Source organism: Arvicola amphibius, chromosome 12 (genome assembly GCF_903992535.2).
Source record: "Arvicola amphibius chromosome 12, mArvAmp1.2, whole genome shotgun sequence".
Lineage (NCBI taxonomy): Eukaryota > Metazoa > Chordata > Mammalia > Rodentia > Cricetidae > Arvicola > Arvicola amphibius.
In genome coordinates, this window is record NC_052058.2 from 87696745 (window position 1) to 87720483 (window position 23739).

At 48.5% G+C, this 23739-nt stretch overlaps 1 protein-coding gene across 2 annotated transcripts in view; it reads left to right on the plus strand.

Annotated features, from left to right (window-relative positions):
* Window positions 1-6606: 6606 nt before the first annotated feature.
* The window catches only part of Tmcc2 (transmembrane and coiled-coil domain family 2), a 38061-nt gene continuing 20928 nt past the window's right edge, over window positions 6607-23739 (plus strand). The window contains exons 1-2 of one of the 2 annotated variants that reach the window (XM_038349065.1): window positions 6607-6813; window positions 16478-17002. In XM_038349065.1, the coding sequence (XP_038204993.1) occupies window positions 6607-6813; window positions 16478-17002 (732 nt within the window). Of the gene's footprint in view, window positions 6814-7439; window positions 7872-16477; window positions 17003-23739 lie in introns of those variants that run through there. The other variant, XM_038349066.1, reaches the window with a different exon arrangement.

Genomic DNA, 23739 nt, shown 5'->3' on the forward strand with positions numbered 1-23739 from the left:
TAATCTCAGAGAATTAAAAAAAAGAAAAAAGATTTCTATCACCATTAGGCTACAAAATCTTGATAGTAGGCAAGAGACCCAAATAATAAGTGGTTTTATTTCCAAGGCGCTGCGGGTAGTTTTTACCTAATGGAACTAAGATTTCTATGCAACGTCTTATCTTTTAGCCCTTGTGATGGCTGACTGTGTCCTTGAGCTTCCATAGCAATCTGTCCCTTTTCTAGACTTCGGTACATCTTCCCCATTCAACACATTGACAGAAATTGCATCTTTAATCTTGTGTTATTGTGTATTTGATTTGTGCCTCATTTCCCACAACTGAACTAAGTATCTTTTATTGTTTTATCCTTCGCAAATAACAAGGAACTCCTTTGCCGTGATAAGTATTTCAAATATACACTTTAATAAATATAGATATATGGGGACTGGGGAGATGATTCAGTGGTTAAGCTGCTCTTCCAGAGGACCCAGTTTCAATTCCCAGCACCCACATGGCAGCTCACAATTGTCTGTAACTCCAGTTCCAGGGGATCTGAGACCCTCACATAAATGCATATAAAATTAAATTAAGTTAAAAATTCAGAATAGATATACATATTGAACTGTTGACTGTTGGTCAATGGCAGATCCTTTGCCATGAAAGTGGCTCAGATGCAGTCATGAAGGCTTAAGGTCTAGGCTTTGGAAAAGGAAGCAAGTGCTGTGGCTCCACAAGCTGCTTCCTCCCATAGAACAGAGCGAATTCTTACCTGCCAGGGTTGTAGGGAGGATTAAATAAGAAAATGTTTATAGCGTTTCTAGCAAAATGCCTAACATTGTGGTTACATTTGTAACAGATACAGGCTCTTGCTGTTACATCTGAATGAACCACACAGAGTACATAGAGCTGTTTTCAACATCCTCTTTATGATGCAAAGACACTAACTGGTTATTTCTGAGCAAAACTGGTTTTTGATCTTTCTGTGTGCGTACGTGTGTGTGTGTGTGTGTGTGTGTGTGTGTGTGTGTGTGTGTGTGTGTGCACTCAAGCGTGCATGTATGGCACATATGTGAAGGTCAGAAGGTTTGCAGAAGATGGTTCTCTCCCTCCACTATGTGAGTTCTGCGAATTGAACTTAGGTCATTAGGCTTGGCAACAAGTGTCCTCATCCATGGAGCCATCTTGCTCATTCAGCTTGCGTAGTTCAGGTTACTGACATAAGCCACAAGACCAGCACAGGCATTTCCTAGGCACTGTTTACTGGAGTCTTCGCCTTGCTTTTTGAAATGGTCTCTCAGTGAACCTGGAGCTCCCAGGTCTGTCAAGGCTGTCTGGCTAGCAAGCTGCAGGAATCCTCCTATCTACCTCCACAGCATGTGCTAGCATATCTGGCTTTCTAACGTGGATACCCTCATGCTTGTGTGACAAGCACATGAACCGTCTTTTTGGTCCCTTTTTATTTTGTTTTGGGATCTCAAATTTTAAGCTTTAGGAATCTGATTGTCCAGAATATGTGTGGATTCTCCATATAGATGAGAAAGCCATTTTTACTGCCCCAGCTTTCACAGAGCAGTTCAACCAAGGTTCATGTTTCACAGACCTTCTCTGGTTATGTGATTATCATGACTTTTCTCCCATTACCTTGGAACATCCAGCTTTCAAAATAAAGAATATGAATCCCACCTGAACAAGACCCACAGACCTTCAGCCTTGTGCTGTGGATAGGAAATACACCAGCCCTGGGAGTGAGGCAGACACTGGGATCTCAGGGCTATTGTGCAAGCAATGGGATTGCCTAGTCTTTTGGAATATAGTCGGTTAACTACAAGAGGGTCTGTGCCATGGAGAAAATTCTATAATATACATAAACTATAGTTTCTGTATACATATAGGAATTTCAGCTAAAAGCAAGAAACTGAAACAATTCCCAGTGTCTAAGAATAAACTGGTTAGTGCCTAAAGCATGAGAGATTTATTTGATAGGCTGTAGAGGAATTGTTCTAAATGGTTACAGAGACCTAGAGAATACGACTAAGTAATAATGTGGAATAATGTGAGAAATGCAATAACATGTAAAAGGCTCTGGGCACATTTTAAGAAAACTAGAAAAAAAAAACGGTAAAATTTAGCTTAAGCTCAGAGCTTTTAGCAATTGTGGAGTGATGTAGAACCTTCCCAGCACTCCCTGCCTCTTACAAAAGCCAATAAGAACCACAGACTTAGGTGGTGGGATTGTGACATCATCAACCCTCCAGCCAATCTCTTTGATGATTATTTGCATAGTTTACTCCTCCTACTCCAAAAGAAGTTGATTTGTTTTTCTGACAGCGCCAAGTGAAAGTGTTAATCTCCAACAGAAAAGGAAGAAGAAAGCTACATTAACAAAAGACATATTTGTAATGACATTGGTATCAAAATACAGTGATAAAAATGATAACTAGTCCTGAGAGTGCTTTTCCCTTCTAAGTGTTCCAGTCTACTTGGTATGCTGAATCTTAAAATAGCTCCCCAGCAACTTGACAGCTCCTTATTCATTCCATATTTAAATGTTGTTCTAAAATGGATTCCTAAGGAAGTGGAGGCCAAGTTCAAAGTATCCTTGGCTACAGTAGTGAGTTAGAGGCTAGCCTCAACTCATGAGACTCCACCAAACAAAAACAAAAACAAAAAACTCAATGGTTTAAAACAAATTCCTAACTCCTAATAGAGTTAAAAAAAATAATACTAGCAATTTTCTGGGATGCTCTAGAAGTCCCTCACTGTTAAGAAAAAGAGAAACCTGTTTCTCAGACCTAACTTTTTATAGAAAGAAGTGTTCACCCACTCTAATCTTACCTGCCCGTCCTCACACTTTACCCTCTGTAGGAAAAAGCATCAGTTCACCAAACTGACCTGGGTGCTGACAAGGGCTCAGGATTCTGGGACACTCCTCTTTATTTGTATATGTATTCACCAGGTTAGCAAATGTCATACCAGTGAGGGCTGACTTTGTTTATTATTCTAATTAAGATTTCTATTCAAAGAGTATGTTTAGTAGGTCAATTCTGCCGTTCTCCTACAACCTAGGGGCGTGGATCCATCACTAGCTTCATTCAGGTTTCCTGATATCATGTGTTCTGCACAGGCATTTCGTAGGCCCTGTCCACTTGGCTCTTCACAACAGCAATGTGAGTGCACGTATCACAGCTGAGAAGAACGTGGGTTAAAGAGGTTCATTGATTTGGTTGCCCCAAACAGAACCAGAATTCTCACATAAAATTCCTGACATAAAGCTAGCATTCTTCTCACTACGTCATATTTACATATAATAGATGCACCAAAACAGAATGGAAAGTTCTACTCCTATATGCCAAACATAGCCTCTTGCTTTGTGAGTCTGCAAAAGTTTTTCATATCTTAAATATAAGCATATACTTTGTGCTGGTATTTTCTCAAAGCCACCGAGAACAGTTCGAGAACAGATGGATTCAATACTTTAAGCAGAATTTCTATCAGCCAAAGTACTTTTGAGTTGTATAGATCTCAAGTATTTATTTGTTTACTACCACTGACTTCAAGCCAGCAGTTGTGGGCTATCCAGGTCTCTCCAACGATATCACTCTCAAACGTCCTTCAAAGGTAGCATATTTGTTATGGGGTATCCCTTTCTGAAATTCAGAAATGGCTGGGGCAGATCTGAATTTTATGGAACCACCTGGAAACTGGATGATGTCTGTGATAGAAATCAGGGCCTCTACTCCTGGCCAGGTGGTGTCCACATGCCTTTACATATTAGTCAATGCTCTAGAAGGGGTAAATCACCCCACTTTCCAAATAACTAGGAAACTTGGGCATGACTTAGCAATGGAGATGTAGTTTAGTGGTAGAGTATAAACTTGATGTTTGTGAGTCTCTGGGTTCAGTTCCCAATAGCATACCCCCAAAAGAAGGAAAACAAGGTGGATTTTAGGAAAAACACTGAAGACTTCCCGTTGATGTGTTTCACACCTTGAACATCGTGTGTAAGTATATGATAATATAACAATCAAACGAGCCAGATGCTTGTGATCTCAATTCTTGGGAAGCTGAACCAGGAGGATCACAATTTAGAGGCTAGACTGAGCTGTCTATAGTGAGGTGCTGCCTCAAACAAACAACCAAACTTAAGGTGAATATTTGGTAGTGAAATGAGGTATAAATCAAATTTTATGATGGTTTCTGTTTCCTGAAAGGTCTTTAAGTTTTTGTTATGCATTTATTTACTTTATTTTTATATGCACAAGTGTTTTGCCTGCATGCATGTCTGTGCCTGTCTGCCCAGCCAGGCTAGAAGAGGGTGACCAGGGAAAGTGTTGGATCCCCTGGGACCGGAGTTGCAGACAGCTCTTAGCTGCTCTTTGAGTGCAGAGAATGGAACCCGGGTTCTCTGGAGGAGCATTCAGTGCTGAAACTGCTGAGTCATCTCGCCAGTCCCACTCTTGAAGGATTCCTGAAGAACCCCATCTGCTTTTCTTCAGCTCCGATCCGAGTCAGTTCGTGATCAACAGTCAGGGTGGGCCCACTGTGTGCTCCACACTCCTTGCCACCCCTTTCTCTGTCACGAGGTGTGTATTTAAAACAGAGAAAAAGTGTACGGGGCTTCTGCAGTTCTCCCAGCTCAGGCAGAGAGCAGTCTGCTCCTCTCCTTTATACCTTGTACCAAGAGAATCTGCCCCCTCCCGCTGTCTAGTCTTACCCACGATCTGCTCTGGCACGCGGCCATTCCTCACTATTGAAAATTCGAAAAGCTTATAGCTTTGCATTCCCAAACTGTGCCTGATACTGTGTAGTGGATCTGGGGGGGGGGGGGGGGTTGGTTTTTTTTTTTTTTTTTTTTTTTTGCATTCCCAGCCCATTCTAAATTCCAATTTTCTAAAAATGGAGCAGCTTAGTTTAGAAAGTGGCTCCCTGACTGTAGTAAATTCTTAACAACTTGGTCTCTTTTAGGACACACATCAAAATAAGGGATTGGAATGGGAAAAAAAAGACTTAACAGAGTCAGGAAACTCACAGACTAGTGGGACTGAAGTGAGCCTAGAATGGCCTGGTGAGTGTGAAGGAGATTGGTAAACTGTAAAATCCTCCAGAGAAAGCTGTGTGACTCACAGGATCAGCCTTTCCCAGCAGCCCAGACCACTGGCTCTCAGAACTACTGCCACAGAACTACTCAAAGAGCTAGTGAAGCATAGATTTCTGGGTCTAGAACTTTAAATTTAATAGTGTCTGGGAATTTGTATTTCTGTCCATTTCCCAAGTAACACTGATGCTGCGGGTTCCGGTTTAAGCCTTGACAATTGCGCCCCGCTGAATAAGGGAAATCCATCACTGCCATAGCAGGCATACCGTTTGCAGGGAGAACAGCAATTATTAATATTACTAGTAGAATTATACTACTCCCCATTTCTTGATAACCCCAACTTCGGCAATCATCTTCCAAATCCCTCAGTGCTTGTATAGGGCAAAAAATGGCATTCCTCTTCTATTCTGCAGTATGTATCATTAATACCTACCAGCAACAATCCATCCTTGCTTAAACGTTGCGTTCAGGGAACAGGGGACTCTCACATGTTATTGTGTACCTAATTTCCAAACGTAAAGCCTAAGTTCTTATGAGATGTGTATTTAAAACAGAGAAAGGAGCAATGTGGCAGAACACACCCTCTTCTTTGCTTTTGTGGCTATGAATGTAGGCATAGGTTTGTGACTCAGATCACGTATCCTAGAAGGGACCAGCCTGTCCCTAACTGAAGGGGCCGGTATAACATAAGGTGCAAAGTTAAGGGAGTGATGATAAACACCTTACTGTGTCCCCAACAGAGCGAGTAGGCGGGTGATTGTAAAGGCCTAGCCTGGGAGAAGTCGCTCCAGAGCCGGCCCTCCGCAGAGCTCCAATGCAGCCTCATGTCGCCCTCCAGACCCTCCCGGGGGATGCGCGGTGCAACCAAGCCTACAGCGGTGGCCGCGCGCCGCCGCGCAGCCCTCCGGCCTTCCCATTGGCGGGCGGCGCCATCTGCGCTCGCCTCGCCCTGGCGCCGGCGGGCGGAGGCCCGGGCGGGGTAGGCCGCTCTCGCGGCGGGCTGTGGCGGCAGCCTTGCGCTGCTGCTGGCGAGGAGCGGGGCGCACGGCGGGAGGAGGCAGGCCCATGCAGGGCGGCGGCGGGCGGCGGGGCCGGGGGCCCAGGGCGGCCCTACGGGACCCGCCCGGCCGGCTCCCGCGCGCCCTGCCTGGCCCAGCAGCCTGGCCTGCGGGCAGGGATGCGCCGTGTGGTCCAGCTTCCCGCCGCCCTGCGCGGCCCTGAGGCAGAAAGTTTGGGGGTCGGGAGCGACCCTCCTCCCCGCCAGTGACTGCCCAAGGACTCCTGCAGCCCGGCTTCGCCCGCCACCTGCCTCCGCTCCCCAGGTCGGAATGAACTATCCCAAGCCTCCCCCTCTTCGCCCTTCCCTCATCCTCCTTTAAAAAGATATTTTCTTAAATTCAAGAACTCGTGATCTGCCTACTCCCCTCGTCCATAATTTAAACCCCAGGTCTTTTGAGTGCAAGAGGGGGTGCGGTCTCCCTCAAGACAGCACGCTAGAAGGACAGATTCCCCTTGCCGACCCACTTACACCATGAAGAGGTGCAAATCGGACGAGCTGCAGCAACAGCAGGGCGAGGAGGATGGGGCTGGGATGGAAGATGCCGTTTGCCTTCTGCCAGGCGCGGACCTCCGGCCTGGGGAGGCCTCGGGTGCAAACTCCGCTGGCGGGCCAACTTCAGATGCTGGCTCTGCGGTGGCACCCAACCCGGGTCCCCGAAGCAAGCCTCCTGATTTAAAGGTGAGCTCAGACCGTCCCCAGGCAAGCCCAGCCCGCCACGTAGCTTTCCCCACCCCACGCAGAAGTGTCTTAACAGAATAAAAGTGATGGAGAAGCTCTCAAAGGTCAGAGAGGATGAACGCGACGTTCCCGCTAGGACCGGAGGGGCAAGTTAGGTACTGTTTGTGCCTGTCTATCAGTTCCATTTCAGGCCTCTGTGTTCTTCATTATTCAGCCAATGGTCTAATGACTCACTCATCCGAGATTGTTTGAAGAACGTGTGTGAAATGCTATTTGCAGACAAAGGGCTGGAGAGATCCAAGATGCTAACTTAGAAAGTTCACAGTACTCTTCCTTCTGTAGGAAGGCTGGGGAAGATGATTGCCGCACGGGATGCTAAATAGGTTACCGCTACCTTCCTATGCCAATTAGCCTTCTCCGGGTGGGATTTTTTTAGCACCTCCCTGAACGAAGCTCAGTTTGTCTATCTATGAAAGGGGGCTGTAGATGTCTTGCCGTTAGGTGGAGCCAGAGGTTAAGCTAGTGCTTGGAGATCCCGGTCTGCCTGCTGAACCAACCCCCAGGGTGGAGAACTGACAGGTGGCAGGGCAGAGCTTGGGCTGGTTGGGGCCTCGGTTCAAGTTGCACACATGCTGAGCCGGCAGCCAGAACCAGAATTGGAAAAGGCCGTTCACATGGAGCTGTTTATTTTCCAGCCCGAGGTCTTCTAGACAATCGGCGAGCTGTATTGAATATATCTCTATGTCAATTACTGCAGCAGCCGGGATAAATAATGCGCCTTTGCTGGAGTTACCACCAGGACGGCCAGCTCAAGCTCCTCGGGCCAGTTCCCTACTGGGCTGAGGGAGATGTCAGCCCCAGGAAGGAACTTAGATGCATTGGGGATTGATGCCTTGGGTATTTTCTCTGGAGAGGGTGCAGGCTCCGGGATAAGGGAGCAGAAAGGACTCCCGTTAGGTTAAAACCGTATAGCTATGGCTGTGGGCACTGAGGAGCTCTCCAGAGAAAGCCAATGACATTCCTTCTTTGGCCTGAAGAGATCAGAATCAGGAAGCCAGGTGAGTGCATGTGTCCTTTTTGTGGTGTGTGTGTGTGTGTGTGTGTGTGTGTTCATTTGTGTCCCTTGGGAGAAGGGAGCCCCTTACTCCTTGTGTGGTCTTGTAAAATTTTGTGCAAGTTTTGCAAATCTGATCTCTCATTCACCAACCTTATGTCTAACCATGGGCTCTGTTGAACACCTAGGCTCCCTTCACAAAGCTTGTAATTTTCATCAGACCCCAAGAATTGTCACTCCCTCCCCCAAGTGCCATGTTTCTGTTTTAAGAGAGATGACAAGCACAAAGAAGTCCCTTTAATGCAGTGAGGAGGAAGGGGGGGATCTTTTGGCCTGGCTCTGCTGGCTGTGATATGGGGACTACAGTATCCCTGTGTATGGAAAGCTGCCTGAAGGGTGGTGTTTGTACCCTCCTCTATTACCTTTTTTGGTGACACTCATTTTGGTCAGGAGCAGATAGAGCAACAGTGCTTGACTGTAACATAGTAACCGCTGGACTGTCTTGAAGGAGAATGAGAATTAAGGACCCTCACCTCCACACACGCCCCCACCTCCACACAGCCCGGCAGTGTGGACCCAAACAAGGAGAACGTGGCAAGTGCAGCTTATGCAAGCGCAGGGAAGCCGGCAGAGCTCTCCTGCCTGTTTATCTCTGTCCTCTTCATCACAACATGTTTACTGCAGGACAGACTTCTCCACCAGATGTGGCTTGGGGGCCACCCCAGTTTGGCATGTCACTTAACTTTTCAGAGGAAAGAGACAAGGGATATTGGAGTGTGGCCAAACTTGTTTTCCATTGCTGGGCAAGTTTTCCATGGCTGACAGTTCAGTGGAAAAATTTCATCATTGTCTCTAGAAGTGGGTAGAAGTTGACTTGTTCTAAATTTGATGTTGATACCAAAAGGGACATGTTTCCTTTTAAATTTGTGATACCATTTGTCCCATACTTGTGTTTAGTTGATGCTGTTCAGCAGCGCTGGCTTGCTTTTGCTTTCATTTCGAACTTGGAGATAGGAACTTTCAGTCCCTTAGTCCCACTTCTATTTTCTTATGACAGCTCCGGGGTTGTGACTGATAGAGTGTCGTGGAGGAAATCATCTTGAGCAGGGAGCAAAAGCATGGAAGGCTCTGTCTAAAGCACCTCCATGGTAGGAGAGGAAGCAGAAAATTCCCGTCTTTGCTAGAAGCATCTGAATGTTTGACTAGTGATGGCCAGCCTTGTCAGGGGCCTCTACTGTCTCTGGTCCTTTAAGGAACATCATATTGTGTTTTGTGCATTTCTCGGTTTATTTTGTGTGTGGATGGGTGTGGGGGTGGACGTCCTGAGATCATAACTAGAGTCTTGAGCATGCTAGCCTGAAATCTGTGATTATGGAGTGGGTAGGACCAGTGGGGTGGGGGGAGGGAGAAAAATAGCAACGTAGTAGCAGTTTTTAAACGGTAACTATAACAGAAAAGCAACCTGCAAATGGGCCTGGCCCCACAGGAGGCTTGTGTAAACACTTCTGAGGCTTGCCACAACTTCACATAAGCATGTATCCTCCAGGGGAGGTCTCGGCAGACAGTGTGTAAGGGTAGCGTGACAGTTTAGCATGGATTCCTGTCTAACCACCCAAGCTTATGTCTCCATTCATTTGTTCTCTTGATCCCATACTTTGCTGCTCTCCGAGTCCCTGCTTGTTGAGGAGAGATGCTGGTGACTTGCCACAGAGTCTGCTGGCTGACCAAAAGTGTAACAGAATTCTCCAGCAAGGAGACTGGCTGCAGTGAGAAAGGGGTGTGGAGAGGCGCTTAGAACTCTACAGACAGAGATCCTGTTCAGAATACAGCATGTAGTCGGGGCCTGGGTGAATGGTTGAGCTGAGCATGTGGTTCTGTCCTGAGAGCTTGGTAAGCCTGAGATTGCATTACCCATCTCCCACTGTTCCAACCCCACTGTTCAGTTCAGGAACAGAGCCCTTCCTGAGAGGAAAAGCCAGGGGATGCTGGCCAGGGAAAGTTTCCAGAGGTGTTCTGTCTCCTTATGGAAGCCGGATTTTCCCCCTGGGATTTCTGAGCAGTATCATGGTCATCCGCTGAAGAAAAGGGGGAAGTTCCACCACCCATTGTTCCCATCTGGTTGTAAGCACTTTTCACCCCAGAATCCTTTGGGATGGTTCAGACCGTGTTCTTCTGTTCATACTATACCCTTTTCTCCCCTCCTACTGAGTGAGAAGCATAGAGGACAACAGACCACGCCAAGAAAAGCCACAGCTGATTCCTAGTGGTTCTCCTGTATGGGTGCCCGAAGGTGCTTCAGGGCCCTGTATATGGCTCATGATCCTTTCTTGTTCATCAGTGCATTGGCAAGAGGGTATGTTTGTGCAGTCAACAGATCCTGGACACTTTCAGAGGGGAAGATGTTATTATAAACAGTTAAGTGGGACATGCATATAAAAAAGTGTCCACAGAGAGACATGAATAAAGTTTAATAAAAGCAAAAATAGACAGATCATCTATTCACTACCAAAGTCTAGAACATAACACTGGAATTCCCAAGCCTCTATTGGTTGAAATGTGGTATCAGTTTTTAAATGAAGGAGAAGACCAGCTACTTTGGGGGTGGGGTATAAAGGCATGTGGGTTTCCTGGGACTTTAGATGATTCAGTGACTGTGGGGTACGGCTACCTGGGACCATCCTATGCCCTAGAGTCCTGATGTCATTTAGAAATGGTGTGCTCAGGCTTGAAGACCCCTGCACTCTGAGATAGATTTCATCAGGGGAGATAGACTTGAGGTAGACCTAACCCAAGAAATGGAAACTTAGTTTCTCAGCAAGGCAATGCCAGGATGAAACACTTGCACAAAAACCCCCAGGCTTCAGTATGCTTGGAACTCCCTGTAATGGAATCTGAAACAAGAAGGGTGCTTGAAGAGGAGATGGCTTTAGATCAGGATATCAAAGAAAGGGCAGAGTGTTAATTAACAAACGAGAGGGGAATTTCCAGCTAGGATAATAAGATGATGAGAACCAAGACCTCAGTATAGTCTTTGCCTTCTTCCCCATCCCTGTCAGTGTCAGGGGCCAGAGAGCACTGAAGTTGCTGGTTTCGACCGTCTATACCTCAGGACAGAGGATCCTGTGAGGCCCAGGACTGCCCCTACCCCTCTATTCAGAGCAGCCCTACGTGTGGGCTCAGCAGGAACTAGGGCCGGCAGGAAAGCATGTAGCGAATGAGGCTCTCTGTTCTGCCACATATTGGGTTCTAGATTCCCTCCCAGATGCCCTAGTTGCGATTCGGTTTACAGAACATGCTTCCTCTTGGTGTGTATCCAATTGCGGCTTAGCTGCCAATCCCACTAAAAATGCCTTCCTCTATAAGGAGTTGAAACATTCAATAAATTATGAATATGGAGGTGAGAGTAAATGATACTATGGACAGGGAGAGGCGTGTGAGTTCTCAGGGTGTGGCTGGGTGGTCTTACTGCTAACCCAGAATCACCCGTGTTCACCTCTTCCATGCGACTTGGCAGCTATCTCCCTTGGAAATCCCCACCAACTAGGATGGTGCATCTCTGGACCAAGGCCCTGGCTAAACAAGGGTCCAAACATAGGAGTCTCTCACCTGAATTAAAGAAGTTAAAACAAAGCTGCTTGGGGTGGGGGAGGGAGGCAGGTTTTGGATTTGACCTCTCAAACCAAACTACCGAAGGTTTCCTCATTCCAGCCAAGTTAGCTAAGTGATATCCACTGCAGGATGAGGCTGACTGCAAGGACACGAATCCCCAGCGAACCCTCCCCGAGCCACTTGTGGGGACAGTAAGTTCATTCTCCTGCCAAGCCAACACATTCTTGGCAAGTGACGAAGATGACAAATGGAGCCAGGGGTTCAAGCCGTAGCAGGAGGGATCTGGATTTTAGACACAAGCAAAAACTGCTCAAATGAGCGTTTTAAAGTTTTGGAAAAGATTAAGCCCTTGGAAAAGGTAGTTCTCTAAAGACGACATAACTTTTTAGGACAGTTTCATAGACTTGGGACAAATAAATAAACTGGAATAGCCACGTTTGCACTGGGGTCTCTGTCAGGTAATAGGCGAGACGGCTATAGCCGCTGCTTCTCAGTCACTCGTCTTGTCAAGGATTCAGCGAGCTGGTGGGTGAGAAGCCCTTGGAGCAGGCACTGGGAGCGGAGTTGCAAGACAGCGCATGATGGATCTCAGAATGAGTGGTGCAGATAATGAGCCCTCATGGGTTCAGAGTAGAAGGAGGCCATGGACCCTGGCACGACCAGAGAAGGCTTTATGGAGTGGGCAGCCAGAGAGGGATTGTGACAATGGGAAGAGGCAGAGAGGGGACACATCGCAGTGACAGCTTTAATAAAAGTCTGTTGTTCTAGTGTGCATAAGTTAGTTCTGTCCAGAGACCCCAGTGGATGAGGTGACCTTTCTCGACTGACCCTCCTTAACTCCAGTCCGACTGTTCTAAGTAAGAAAGGCATAAGAATTCAAATGGGGTCAGGTTTGGCCTCAGCTGCTCCTGGGTTAAGTAAGCTCTGCTTTGCTTTGTTGTTTTGAATGTGAGCTGATCCCGGCGAAGAAGAATGAATCCCGAAACCTTCCGTCGCTGTGCATGTTTCCAATAGAAACCCTGAGCAGGCTGGGAACCAGCAGCTGCTGCCTCTCCATCACTCTGGTCAGCAGCAGGAAGCCTGGAGCAATAGATTTCCCTGCAGCCCCTCTGCGGCCTACCTCTGCTGCTTCTTGGGGGCAGTGGAGAGCACAATCCCCTCTGAAAATCCACAGTTTCTGTGGGTTTTCCCGGTAACTCATTCTCTAGCGCTGGCCCTGTTTCCATAGAGACCCTATAAATAGAGGAGACGTTGGCGACCTAGGCTTATAAAGGCTCAGGGTGACCCAGGCGCCCTATCTGTGATGGGGCAGAGGGAATTTCAGACCAGGTGGAGGAAGGCTAAACAGTTGCCACCTGGGGATCATTAGTTCTGGGTTCCCCAGACCCTTTCAGCATTTCTGGGATTGAGGAGAACACAAGGACCCCCAGGTATTGGAAACTGTTTTAGGTCCTGTTTATAGGCCAAAAGGTACCCAGGACACTGCACCCTGAAGCCTTTTTCCTTTTGACTTCTTGAAGCTGTCTTTGTAGAATCAGAAGCAAACTTCCTTTTGTTGGGCCCACACCCAGGGAGGAGAACAGCTGAAGCCTGCTGTTCAGAAAACATGGCATTCTCAGGAAAGAGTACCATTCTTCCTGAGAGCACAGTGTCACCCAAGAGCTCGGGTCCTCCCTCCTCTTGAAGACAGTTCCAGGAAAGAGGCAGTACAACTCCATCACTGCTCTCCCCTCCCTGCCCATGGATATAAAGAGCTTGTGTCCCATCCCTGACTCTCCGGCCTCACAGCTCTCTCTCTGACACATGGTCTTGTCTGGCCAACACAGTGGCTTTTGGCAGCTGGAGGAAAGCAAAAGTCAATGTGGAAGAGCAAGTGACATTTAGAAGCTGGAACCTGTTAGTCAGAGCAGGTGGTGCTTTCTGCTGCGTTGGTGGCGAAGTTCCCTTGAGCTGGTCGCCATGGTTTTCCTCTCTTCTGAAACTTGGGGCTGGGGATGTATGTGCACTGAGGATTTTTATTCCCCCCCCCCATGTTAGTTATGTCAGAACCCTTAACCGTCTTCCTGACACCCACAGGTAGAAGCAGCTGGCCTGTGTGTCACCCTGCTTGCTATTCTTGCTTTTTACTCCCTCCCCCACCCCACATTGTTTCTTGGCTTCTTTTTGTTCTTTCCCTTCATATCTACCCTGGACTTTAACAGAGTCCCAGGTACTGCTGGTGGAAAGATCCTTTACCTGCAGAGCACCTGGGGAGGGAGAAATGAAGAGCTGAAGAGCTGTGGTCTGAGGCTTGCCCACGTCCTATGATGAGGCCTGAGCAGACCTCAGTACAGTTCAGTGGCCTCTGTCTAGCCCTGCGGTTTCTGCCTTAGGGTCCCGGGAGACATACAGCACCACAACTACTATCGCCTCATGCCAGGTGCGGGCCAGTAGATTAGAATAGACGTTGGAGGCTCGTCTTTTTTGGCTTGGATGAACTACCTATTATGTGCCTCAGATTTTTATCAGCAAAAAATGGAATGTGGCTACTATAGCCTGTCAGTTTTTAACTCCTGGAATAAGACTAGTTTCAGGTTAGATAGCATAAGTTGAAAAGCACTCTGTATGGTTTTAAAAATAAATTAGACAAGGTTCGTCAGGGTCAAGCTGATATGGCTAACGAGTAGTTGAGATTCTCCAACCTACCCCCTGTACTCCATAATCCACCAGTTCCCGGGTTCTGGCTGTGTACCCAGGACCTCAGCTAAAGTCTTTAAGGGGAAACTGTCTCCCTGAGTGAATAGGAAAGAGGGGCTTCTGTGTAAGAAAAGCAAGTTAGGAATGGGGTGTGGATGAGGGGCCTAGAATAAAATATTAAATTCAGAGGATATAGTATATTTAACAAAAACAGTTGGGCAAAGACCAGGGCCAAGAGGCCCCTTCTGTGGTGCCTCATGGGAAATCTTGTGTCAGCTTGAGTCTGGCCATGTGAGGAAGATGGTGGGTAGCTCAGGTAGGTCAGGAGGCCCAGGATTGGACTTACTCAAAGTTTATGGTACCTGCATGCTACTACCTCTGCCTTAGACATCTTGGTTCTCCCCAGTATATATTCAAGTGGGCTTGGGGTACTGCCTCTCTCATTGCTGAAGAGAAGGCAACTCTGGGAACACCTGGCATAGAAGACGTGTTTCTAGGGTTACCCCAAACCTCAGTTCTTGAGAAAGAATAATTTCCTTATCTGTGGGTGCAAGTGTGCAGTTGTTGCTTTTCTGGGTGTCTGGGGAAACATGAGATTATGCAGGAGAGAACATACCTCCAGAGCTCCAAACTCAGCTCGCGGAGAGTTGTGAGGATGGACATGTGTGGCCGGTGAGGCAGCAGGCATCCGGGGTTGACTGGAGGGCTCAGATGAGGCTCCTTCCTTTCTGTGCAAGTGCAGGGCCTTGCAGTCGTCACATGGGAGTGTGGGTGCAGCTAGCAATGACAGTGGTGGCGTGCAGCATTGAGTGGGCAGCCACTCAAAAGCTGGAGACTTGTGCTTTCCTGCTTTCTTCATGGTCTAACCTTTGCTCTGTTTGTTTCTACAAGAAAATAAGGAAGCCGGGCGGTGGTGGCGCACGCCTTTAATCCCAGCACTCGGGAGGCAGAGGCAGACGGATCTCTGTGAGTTCGAGGCCAGCCTGGTCTACAAGAGCTAGTTCCAGGACAGGCTCTAAAAAAGCTGCAGAGAAACTCTGTCTCGAAAAACCAAAAAAAAAAACCTAGTATGTGTAAATTTTTTTTGGACTGCTTAAATTGTTTTCTAATGATGGAGGTTGCTGTGTGAGGTTATAGGATGTTGGCACGGAGAAAGCCCTGCTGTGGCTCCTGAGCCCCAGGTGACTTGGCTCTGTTTCTCTCGTAGAGGTCAAAGTGAAGAGTTGCCCTTGTCTTCTAAGTCCCACCCATCCTCCCACAGCTCTGGAGCTCTACAGAGGACACGGCTTGCACAGATAAGCCATCTCCTCCTAAGAAAACTGCAGCCCATGCACCAGCCATTCATCCTGGGCAGTGCTGGGGAGGCAGCAGCTGGAGTCTCTCTGGGCACTGGTGCAGGAGGGCAGCACCAGGCTCCAGGGCTCCAGCTTGGTTCTAGACTGAGAGGGAATGAATCCCCTTATCTGGACAGCTATTTCTGCTGTAGATACTCTGGGCTCAGAAAAGTAACGTTCATTTCATTGTCAGTTATGCCAGAGCTTAACTGGCTGCTAATAACACGATTGTAGTAGAGTCATGTAGACGGTGGTAGGTTTTATGGACTGTTTTCTTGGATGTGCTTGTCCTCCGTCATCAGCTATCATCTCATGGTTACAGGATGGCTACTACATCCCCAGATACTATTTTCACATTCCAGATGGGAGAACTAGAAAAGACTAGTGCCTTTATCGAGAAAGCAAAGGTGTTTCAGAAACCATAGCTACAAGCAAATGTGCTGAAGCCGGAAGTTCTAGCAAGGTACATTAACACTTTGTAGTTTGGTTGGTGAGAAAGGGGGAAAGGTGCTGGATACACAATTAGCACACAGCCTGCTTCAGTGGTGTAACCTGATTATGTGGTCCTGATTTTTCCAAGGCATGTCACAATGAGACCTCTTTGGAAAGGGATGCTTGGTGTTCTCAGTGCCCCAGTGCAGCCTGAAGGACAGTCTAACATGGAAGAAGGGAGGTGATGGGTCTAGGGAGACCAGTCGAGAAGGATGTAGCCCCAGGAATGCCTGTATACTACTTGTGTGCTACTAAGCCCCAGGCTCCAGTCTGAGAACATCCCGTTTAGAGACCTGAACTTACTTTAGGAGCTGTTTTACTTTAGGAACCAAAGGGTAGATGCCCTTGTGGGCATGGCTGGCCATGCCTAGGGATCCCAGCATTGGGAAGTCTGTACTAGCTGCTCTGGTCTCCTAAGAATTGACCCTTCTTCATCCCCGGATGACAAGGGGTGCAGGAGCTTTCCATTGACCAGGGTTTTTTATCTCTCCTCCTTAAGAAAATCCAGCAGCTCTCAGAGGGCTCCATGTTTGGCCACGGCCTGAAGCACCTGTTTCACAGCCGCCGCAGGTCACGGGAGAGGGAGCACCAAGCGTCTCAGGAGGCCCAGCATCAGCAGCAACAGCAGGGCCTATCGGATCAGGACTCCCCAGATGAGAAGGAGCGCTCCCCGGAGATGCACCGCGTCTCCTATGCTGTGTCCCTGCACGACCTGCCTGCCCGACCCACGGCTTTCAACCGGGTGTTACAACAGATCCGTTCTAGGCCCTCCATCAAGCGGGGAGCCAGCCTGCACAGCAGTGGGGGGAGCAGTAGCCGGCGTGCCAAGAGCAGCTCCCTGGAGCCACAGCGTGGCAGTCCTCACCTGCTTCGTAAGACCCCCCAGGACAGCAGCCTAGCCGCCATCCTGCACCAGCACCAGGGCCGACCCCGTTCCTCCTCTACCACCGACACAGCCTTGCTCCTGGCTGATGGCAGCAATGCGTACCTCTTGGCTGAGGAGGCCGAAGGCATCGGGGACAAGGTAAGTCATGGCAGGAGAGCAGCAAGAGAATCTTTGAAGTCAGGCTGACGGCCTGCTTGACACTGCTTACACCTGCTACACCCCATTATCTGTTCTTGCTGAGAAGTCAGGATATGACCAATTCAAACACAAGGGGCTAATTTTTGTTTGTTTAGGGGATTGTTTTTCAAAAATGGTCATTTGCTTAGATTGTTTGATAGTAATTTTTGTTTGTTTTCCTTAAACATGCTTTGAAGAGACAGGAGTCTAGTTATCCTTCTTATTAGCAGCATTAGCTGGCCATTTAATCTCCTTGCTCCTCTGTATCACCAATTGAAAATGGGATGCGAGGAATGGATGAGTTAGCATAGGCAACTTCCTGAACTGGAACCTGGTACAGTATCTTTACTGTGATTATTACCAACCAGAAAAGAAGGGGAGGAATCCATGAAGTGTTATTTGGCCCTTCATGAATGTATCCAACTCATTTGTTTATTCGTTTAACAAATATTTAGCGAGTCCTCATTGGCTGTTACAGGAGTGAACAAACCAGCATTGTTGTTCTCATGCTGCCCAGCATCTAGAAACACTAGAGAATGAGTGGAAAGGCTCTCATGACTGCTTTGGGGATTTGGAAACAGAGTAGTCAGGGTGGAGAGGAATTGGCCGAGACTTTCTGGAGGAAACTATTGAACTAAATCTCAAAGGAGGGAGGGAAGGTTGGTATGCAGCAAAGCAAGGGAGCTGGTGGCGGGTGCTTCTGCTTCTGGAGACTCGAGGAAGCAGAGGCCAGAATACAGGGGGTCATGCTGTGTCCTGTCTGGGAGTCAAGAGAAGTGACGGGAGGCTGGGAGGTGAGTACAGAGCGCAGTAGGACAGCAGGCAGTAGATTAGGAAGTGGGAGAGAAGAGGAGCCAAGGAAACCATCTTTGAAGTTATTGCAGCAGCTGCAACCACGAAGATGTCAAAGAGGAAATCAGGAGATCCTGGAGAGTAGGAAGAGGCTATGGAAGTGAAGGAGGAGGAGAGGCACCTCTGACTTCTGGCTTAGCTTAGTGGCACTCTCTCTGGCTAAGTCAGGGAAGAAGGAGCAGGGTCCAGGAAAGGGGTTGTCCTGTTGCACGTACATTGGGAGCTGCCCAGGTAGAGAGGGCCCACTGGCTGGTGAGTGAAAACGGCATTGAGGTTGAAGTCACTGGTGTAGGTGAGACAGATCCTCAGAGGGGCATTTCGAGTGAAGAGAAAGCTCCAGTCAGATCGCACTGGCATAGAAGGGACAGGCAGCCAGCTCTGACCTGCTGTTTTTGCCACATTGGTTTCTTCCCTCGTTGCCTCCTTTTCCTGCCTCGACAGCATCTCTGCAGGTTTGCTCCCACACACACCTGGGTGCCCTTCCAAGGCTCTGGGGCTGTGACTCATTATCCTCTAGTGGTCTCTCTCTCCATCAGCAGAAGAAAAGTCAGAGCTGAAGACTTGATTGACGGGAGGCATGTCAAAAGGTCAAAGATGGCAGAGAGCTTGGGATTAGAGGGCTAGCATGACGTCTTGGCCTGCAGAAAAGGAGGTGAGGAAAGATGAAGAGGTGGAAAAAGATTCAGAGCTGAGGGAGTTAAAGAGCCAGTACACAGAGAAAGAGGAGGTGGAGCTAGAGATGCCATTGCATTTAAAGACTTGGGAACTTGCTTGGATATGATTGTACATACCTATAATCCCAACACTATGGAGCTGAGACAGGAGGATCATGAGTTCAAGATTAACCCGAGTTATATAGTGAGACGCTCAATAAAACAAGAACTAGGGATATAGTTCAGCGGTAGAGTGTGTTAGCATGTACAAGGCCCTAGGTTTGATCCTTGGAAGAAGAAAAAAGGCTGGGCAGTGGTGACACATGCTTTTAAATCCCAGCACTTGAGAGGCAGAGACAGGCAGATCTTTGTGGATTTGAGGCCAGCCTGGGCTACAGAGCAAGTTCTAGGACAGTCAGGGCTACACAGAGAAACCCTGTCTTGAAAAAAAACAAAAGAAGGAGGCGAGGGAGAGGAAGAAAAGGAGGAGGAGGAGAAGAAAAGGATTTAATATCTTGGGAAATTGGAACTAAGACTCAGACAAGGAAGGAATGGAGAGAGACTTAATTTGATATGTCAAGATCTGAGAGGTTAGGTAGTCCACTTGGTAGAGGGGAAGCTAAACACGTGGGCTTGGCTTGGGAAATGGTGGCGGAGGTCAGAGAGACATAAAGGCGGCCTGATGTGTGGAGGGCAGAGGGAGGAAAATTGTTATGGCAAGGACCTCAATGATGAAGGCAGGGCAGCCTGCGTGCGAGAGTTTGAGGAAGAAGGCGGTCCTCCTTCTAGAACACAGGAGCTATGAGAAAGGACTGCCTTGGGGAGAGGAGCTGTGGGAACAGCCTGCTGATGGACAAGTCCCTGCCTATGGAAGACGGATGACAGAAGATCGGCACAGTGGGAAAAAGGGAGAGTAGGAGAATGGTGGGTGGTGTGGAGCTCTGTTTGGGAGGATGAGGGCTAGTGGGTTCTCTAGCATCGAGGTTCCAAGGACACTCTGCTGTAAAGTTGTTTCTGCTATAGGTTGTCACTAGCCCAGAGTCAACTCCCTACACAAGATCCAGAGCTTTCTAACATTGACTGTGACTTCTGAGCATCTTGACTTTTGGAAACATTTGGAAGTTAATTCCTCGGCCATTCTGCCCGCCTGGGTGGACAGTGGCTTAGGTTTGGCTGGATGCTCTTCCAGTGTGGACATCTTTTTCTGAATTCATTAAAATGGTCCCCTAAGCCAGGTGAGCCAGATTATAAGAGACATATTAAAACCACAGAGCTCAGCCCTGTAGCACAGTTGTGGTAGATCCTGGGTTTCCTAACCCCAAGCCCATTGCTCCCCCCACCATTCCAGGCTGCCCTGCATGTGTAGCTGGCACTGGTAATCAGTGATGGGGTTCTGACCCAAGGTTTTGCTTTGGCAGAATGATCACACCCAGAGGTGACTTTGCAACAGTTTCTGGCCATGAGCTGCTGAGCCATTTCATATATCCTACATGTAACACGGGTTCTCCGCGTCTTCCAGATAAAGGGCTTTCCACAGACGGTTCTGGACCACCTATCTGCAGCAGAGCCTCAGCTGGCAGCCATCAGTCAGCCGACCTCCATCCCCTCTTGAGTGCTTTCACTTACACCTTCCTGCTTTCCCCTTTATTTGACAACATTTATTGAGCATCTACTAAGTGCTGGGTCCTAGTCTAGGCATTGAGTAATTCAGTGAATGAAAGAACAGTTCCTGCAGCAACACATCCCCCATCCTCGTGGGCGGAGATAACCACCAAATGACTGTGCAATGTATTTGGTAGTAAGAATGCTGAGAAGTGAAATAGAAGCAGAACAGGAAGGCAGAGGATGTGGGTGGGCATGCTATTTTGATAGGCTGGTCAGAAAAGCCTCTCTGACAACGTGACGGGTGAATTGTGTGGATGTGGAGTGGAATATAGCAAAGTAGAGAACTCAGAATCAGGTCAGGGACAGGCTGGACTGGGGGATGGGGAGGAACGGGGAACACTGCAGACTACATGGGGGGCAATATCTTCAAGTGATAGGGAAGGTTGCTAGAGAACTCGATACAAGATTACTGGTGCTGCCCTGTGAGAACGGACAGGTTGAGCCAGGGGTCTGGTAGAACGCTGATGCTTACTCCAGAGGAGCTGATGGCTGGAGCGGGGTGGAGAAAGGATGCTGGCTGAACTCTTGTTTTGCTTTAGATGTTAAGGCCAAGGGTTTCTGATGGAATGGATATGGGGCATGACGGGACAGAAGTCAAAGATGGCTCATGGTTTGGGGCCTGGCTGCAGGACAAAAGAAATTTCTGTGAGCTGAACAGCAGCAAGATGGCAAATTGAACAGCTATTCCTTTTCCAGGGCGGGGGGTGGAGGAGCGGGCAGAGCTAAGTTTTGGCTGTGTTAAGTCTGAGGAGGCTATTAAACACCCCTGTAGAAATGCCAAATAAGCAGTAGGCTGTACAAGTCTGGAGTCCTGGGGAGAGATCCAACCTGGAGGCATAAATTTGGGAGGTGTCAGCATATAGATAGCATTTAAAACGATGGGACTGCATTTGCGAGCCTGGCTTCTGCTGAGAGAAGTGTGCAGTAAGGGGAGGACTGGATGCATTTGGCTGACAGGGTGTGGCCTGGTAAACCTGAGAGCTGGGGGCACCCAGCAGCTGCCACCAGGTTGTTCAGCCCTTCATGAGAAAGTTCTGTATGTACAGCAACAGCCGGGCCCACCTCTCATGGGTGAGTGAGTGAGTATGTTTAAAAATTTTAGTTGCAATAGCCTGTCACATGAGGGGCTTGATTTGGATGGAGGGGTGATCATTGAGACCTCCAGCTAATTGTGGTGCCCCTAGAGTTCTCCAGCTGCCTGGGAAAGACAGGGAATAGGTGGGCAGTAGGCACCTTCAGAAACCAGTGGTACTTGCTGCTTGGGAATGCAGGGACCTGGGGTCCTTTGGGTAGGTGTGCTGGCTGGACAGCTTTCTGGGGCTTTTTTGAGCTACTTTTTATCTTGACACCATGTCTGGAAAATGTGTAGAAGGGAGTTCCTTCTTGATGTGTATGGAAGGCCAAACCCAGAGCCTTGGGTGACCTCACTGGGGGACAGCTGGGGAAATTGTTGGTTGTTATTAGTTGTCATGCAAGTGCTGGGAATTGAACCAGGGTCCTCTAGAAGAGCAGTCGGTGTTCCTAACTGCTGAACCATCTCTCCAGTCCCATCTTTCCTATTTTTTGTTTTGTTTTGTTTTTAAGATTTAACTTTTGCTTAATTAATTTTAGGCAGGGTCTCACTGTGTAGCCTTGGCTGGCCTGGAACTCACTATGTAGACCAAGTTAGCCTTGAGATCTTAGAAATCTACCAGCTTCGTCCTGGAGTTAAAGGTGTGTGCCTGGCTTCTTATTTGGAACTTTCAGCTTTGCTACTGTTTACCTGGTCCACCTTTATAACAAACAGTGCAGTTGGCAGAGCAGATGTCTTTATTTCCATTTCATAAGTGAAGGCCGAGCCCTCCAGAAAGGGAGGGACTGCAGGCTCAGGCCGTCCAGCTAGGTCCTGGCAAAGAGGCATTGTTTCTTCCTAAGGTATAGACTGTCCGGACCTGGAGCTGTCCCTCTAGAAACAGGTGTGGCCCTGGGGAGAGAAGTGCCTCTCTGTCCTTGGAAGAGGGATCTTCTAGCCACCTTAAAGCTCGAGGCCCCATCATCTGACTCTCCAGACCCAGAGGCCATTGGCTGGTATGAGAAGCGTGTGGCTCCACTCTCTTGCTCTGGGTATGAATAGGAAGTATTCTTCTCTCTAGTAAACACAGCCCACATGCTCTCTTGCAGGCTCCCTGGCTATTACTAGCATCTATTTTTAATTCATAAGCCTCCCCCACTCCCCACACCCCTTACCATTGTTTGCAACTCACCAGCTGGCTCTCAGACCAGGGCACCCTGGTAGGGCTTGAGTTACCAAAACATCCCGGAGGCAGCTAGGGCTCCTGACGGGCCCTGCCGAGGCTTACACGGCACCCACCCAGAGAAAGCAGGGGGCTTGAAGGAGCAGGGAGTGGCAGAGACAGGTGGGGGCTCACATAACAGCAATTCAGTCCTGATAGTGGGAGCTGGACTATCATTTGTCCCTCCAAACCCAGCTATCTAAGTTCTGCCTTTAGTTATTTCCCTATTAGAAACAAACACTATTCCCCCTGGGCCCCACCCTTCTGCTTTCCATGCTGTGTGTGACTCTGAGAAAGGTCACCGCACTCAGTCTTACATATGTCAAGTAGGGGAAATCATTTGTCAGTGTATGGGGGCATCACAAGTGAGCACACAGTGAGGGTAACATTGTGTGTGACCCTGACTTCTGGAAATGGGCCCTGGGGCATGGACAGGGAGCCACTGGCAGGGTTGGGCCACTTGTATCCTTGGAAAGAAGAGGAGACATGTTTCCTGCCCCCTCCCCACCCCTCTTTCATTTCCTTTTCTCTCTTCTCAAAAGCAGGTCCTGGAAAATGTGGGGTCAGAAGCTTCCCATCCCTTTGGATTTTTTCTTCATGTCTGTATGGGCATCCCTCAGAACCTCTCCATACCCCTACCCAGCCTGGACCAGTGTAAGGCATGCCGTACTAGAGGCTGACGAGGAGAGAATGACACAGGAGCCAGCTGTGTGACTAATTTCTGACCTTGGCCTGGTCCTGTCTTCGCTTCTGTCCTGTGTGATTGAGGAGCCATGAAGGCCAGGGTCTGTGCAGCCTTGAGAGAATCGTATGGCCAGTAAACTCTTTCCTGCTGCCCCTGGGGTAGGTTGGGGTGAGCAGCAGGTTCCCCATAGTCATAAGGTGTAAGGAGGTGAGCTTCTGTCCTGCCTGGTCAGTTCACTCTAACTTGGAGGTGTTATCTCTAGTGCCAGACGGTGGAGGGAGAAGCTCATCTCCCAGCCCAGGGCAGATTGAGGACATCCTGTGCACTTTCTACCAGATTTATCCAACAGCAAAATTTCCCTAGCCCATGTAAATAAGTTCCCTGTTTACTTCCAGGAAGATGAGGGAGGGGGCCCACTCTTAGCCCCACCTCTTGCCAAGAAGACTGAAGTTTTGGCAGACACCCAGGGGCCCTGGTTTATTTATGTCTAGCAGTCTGCTGGCTCAGGGGTGGGCAGGGCTGCCTGCTGAGAGAGGTTTCCAAACGCGTCCCCTAGGCATTGGGGGCCCA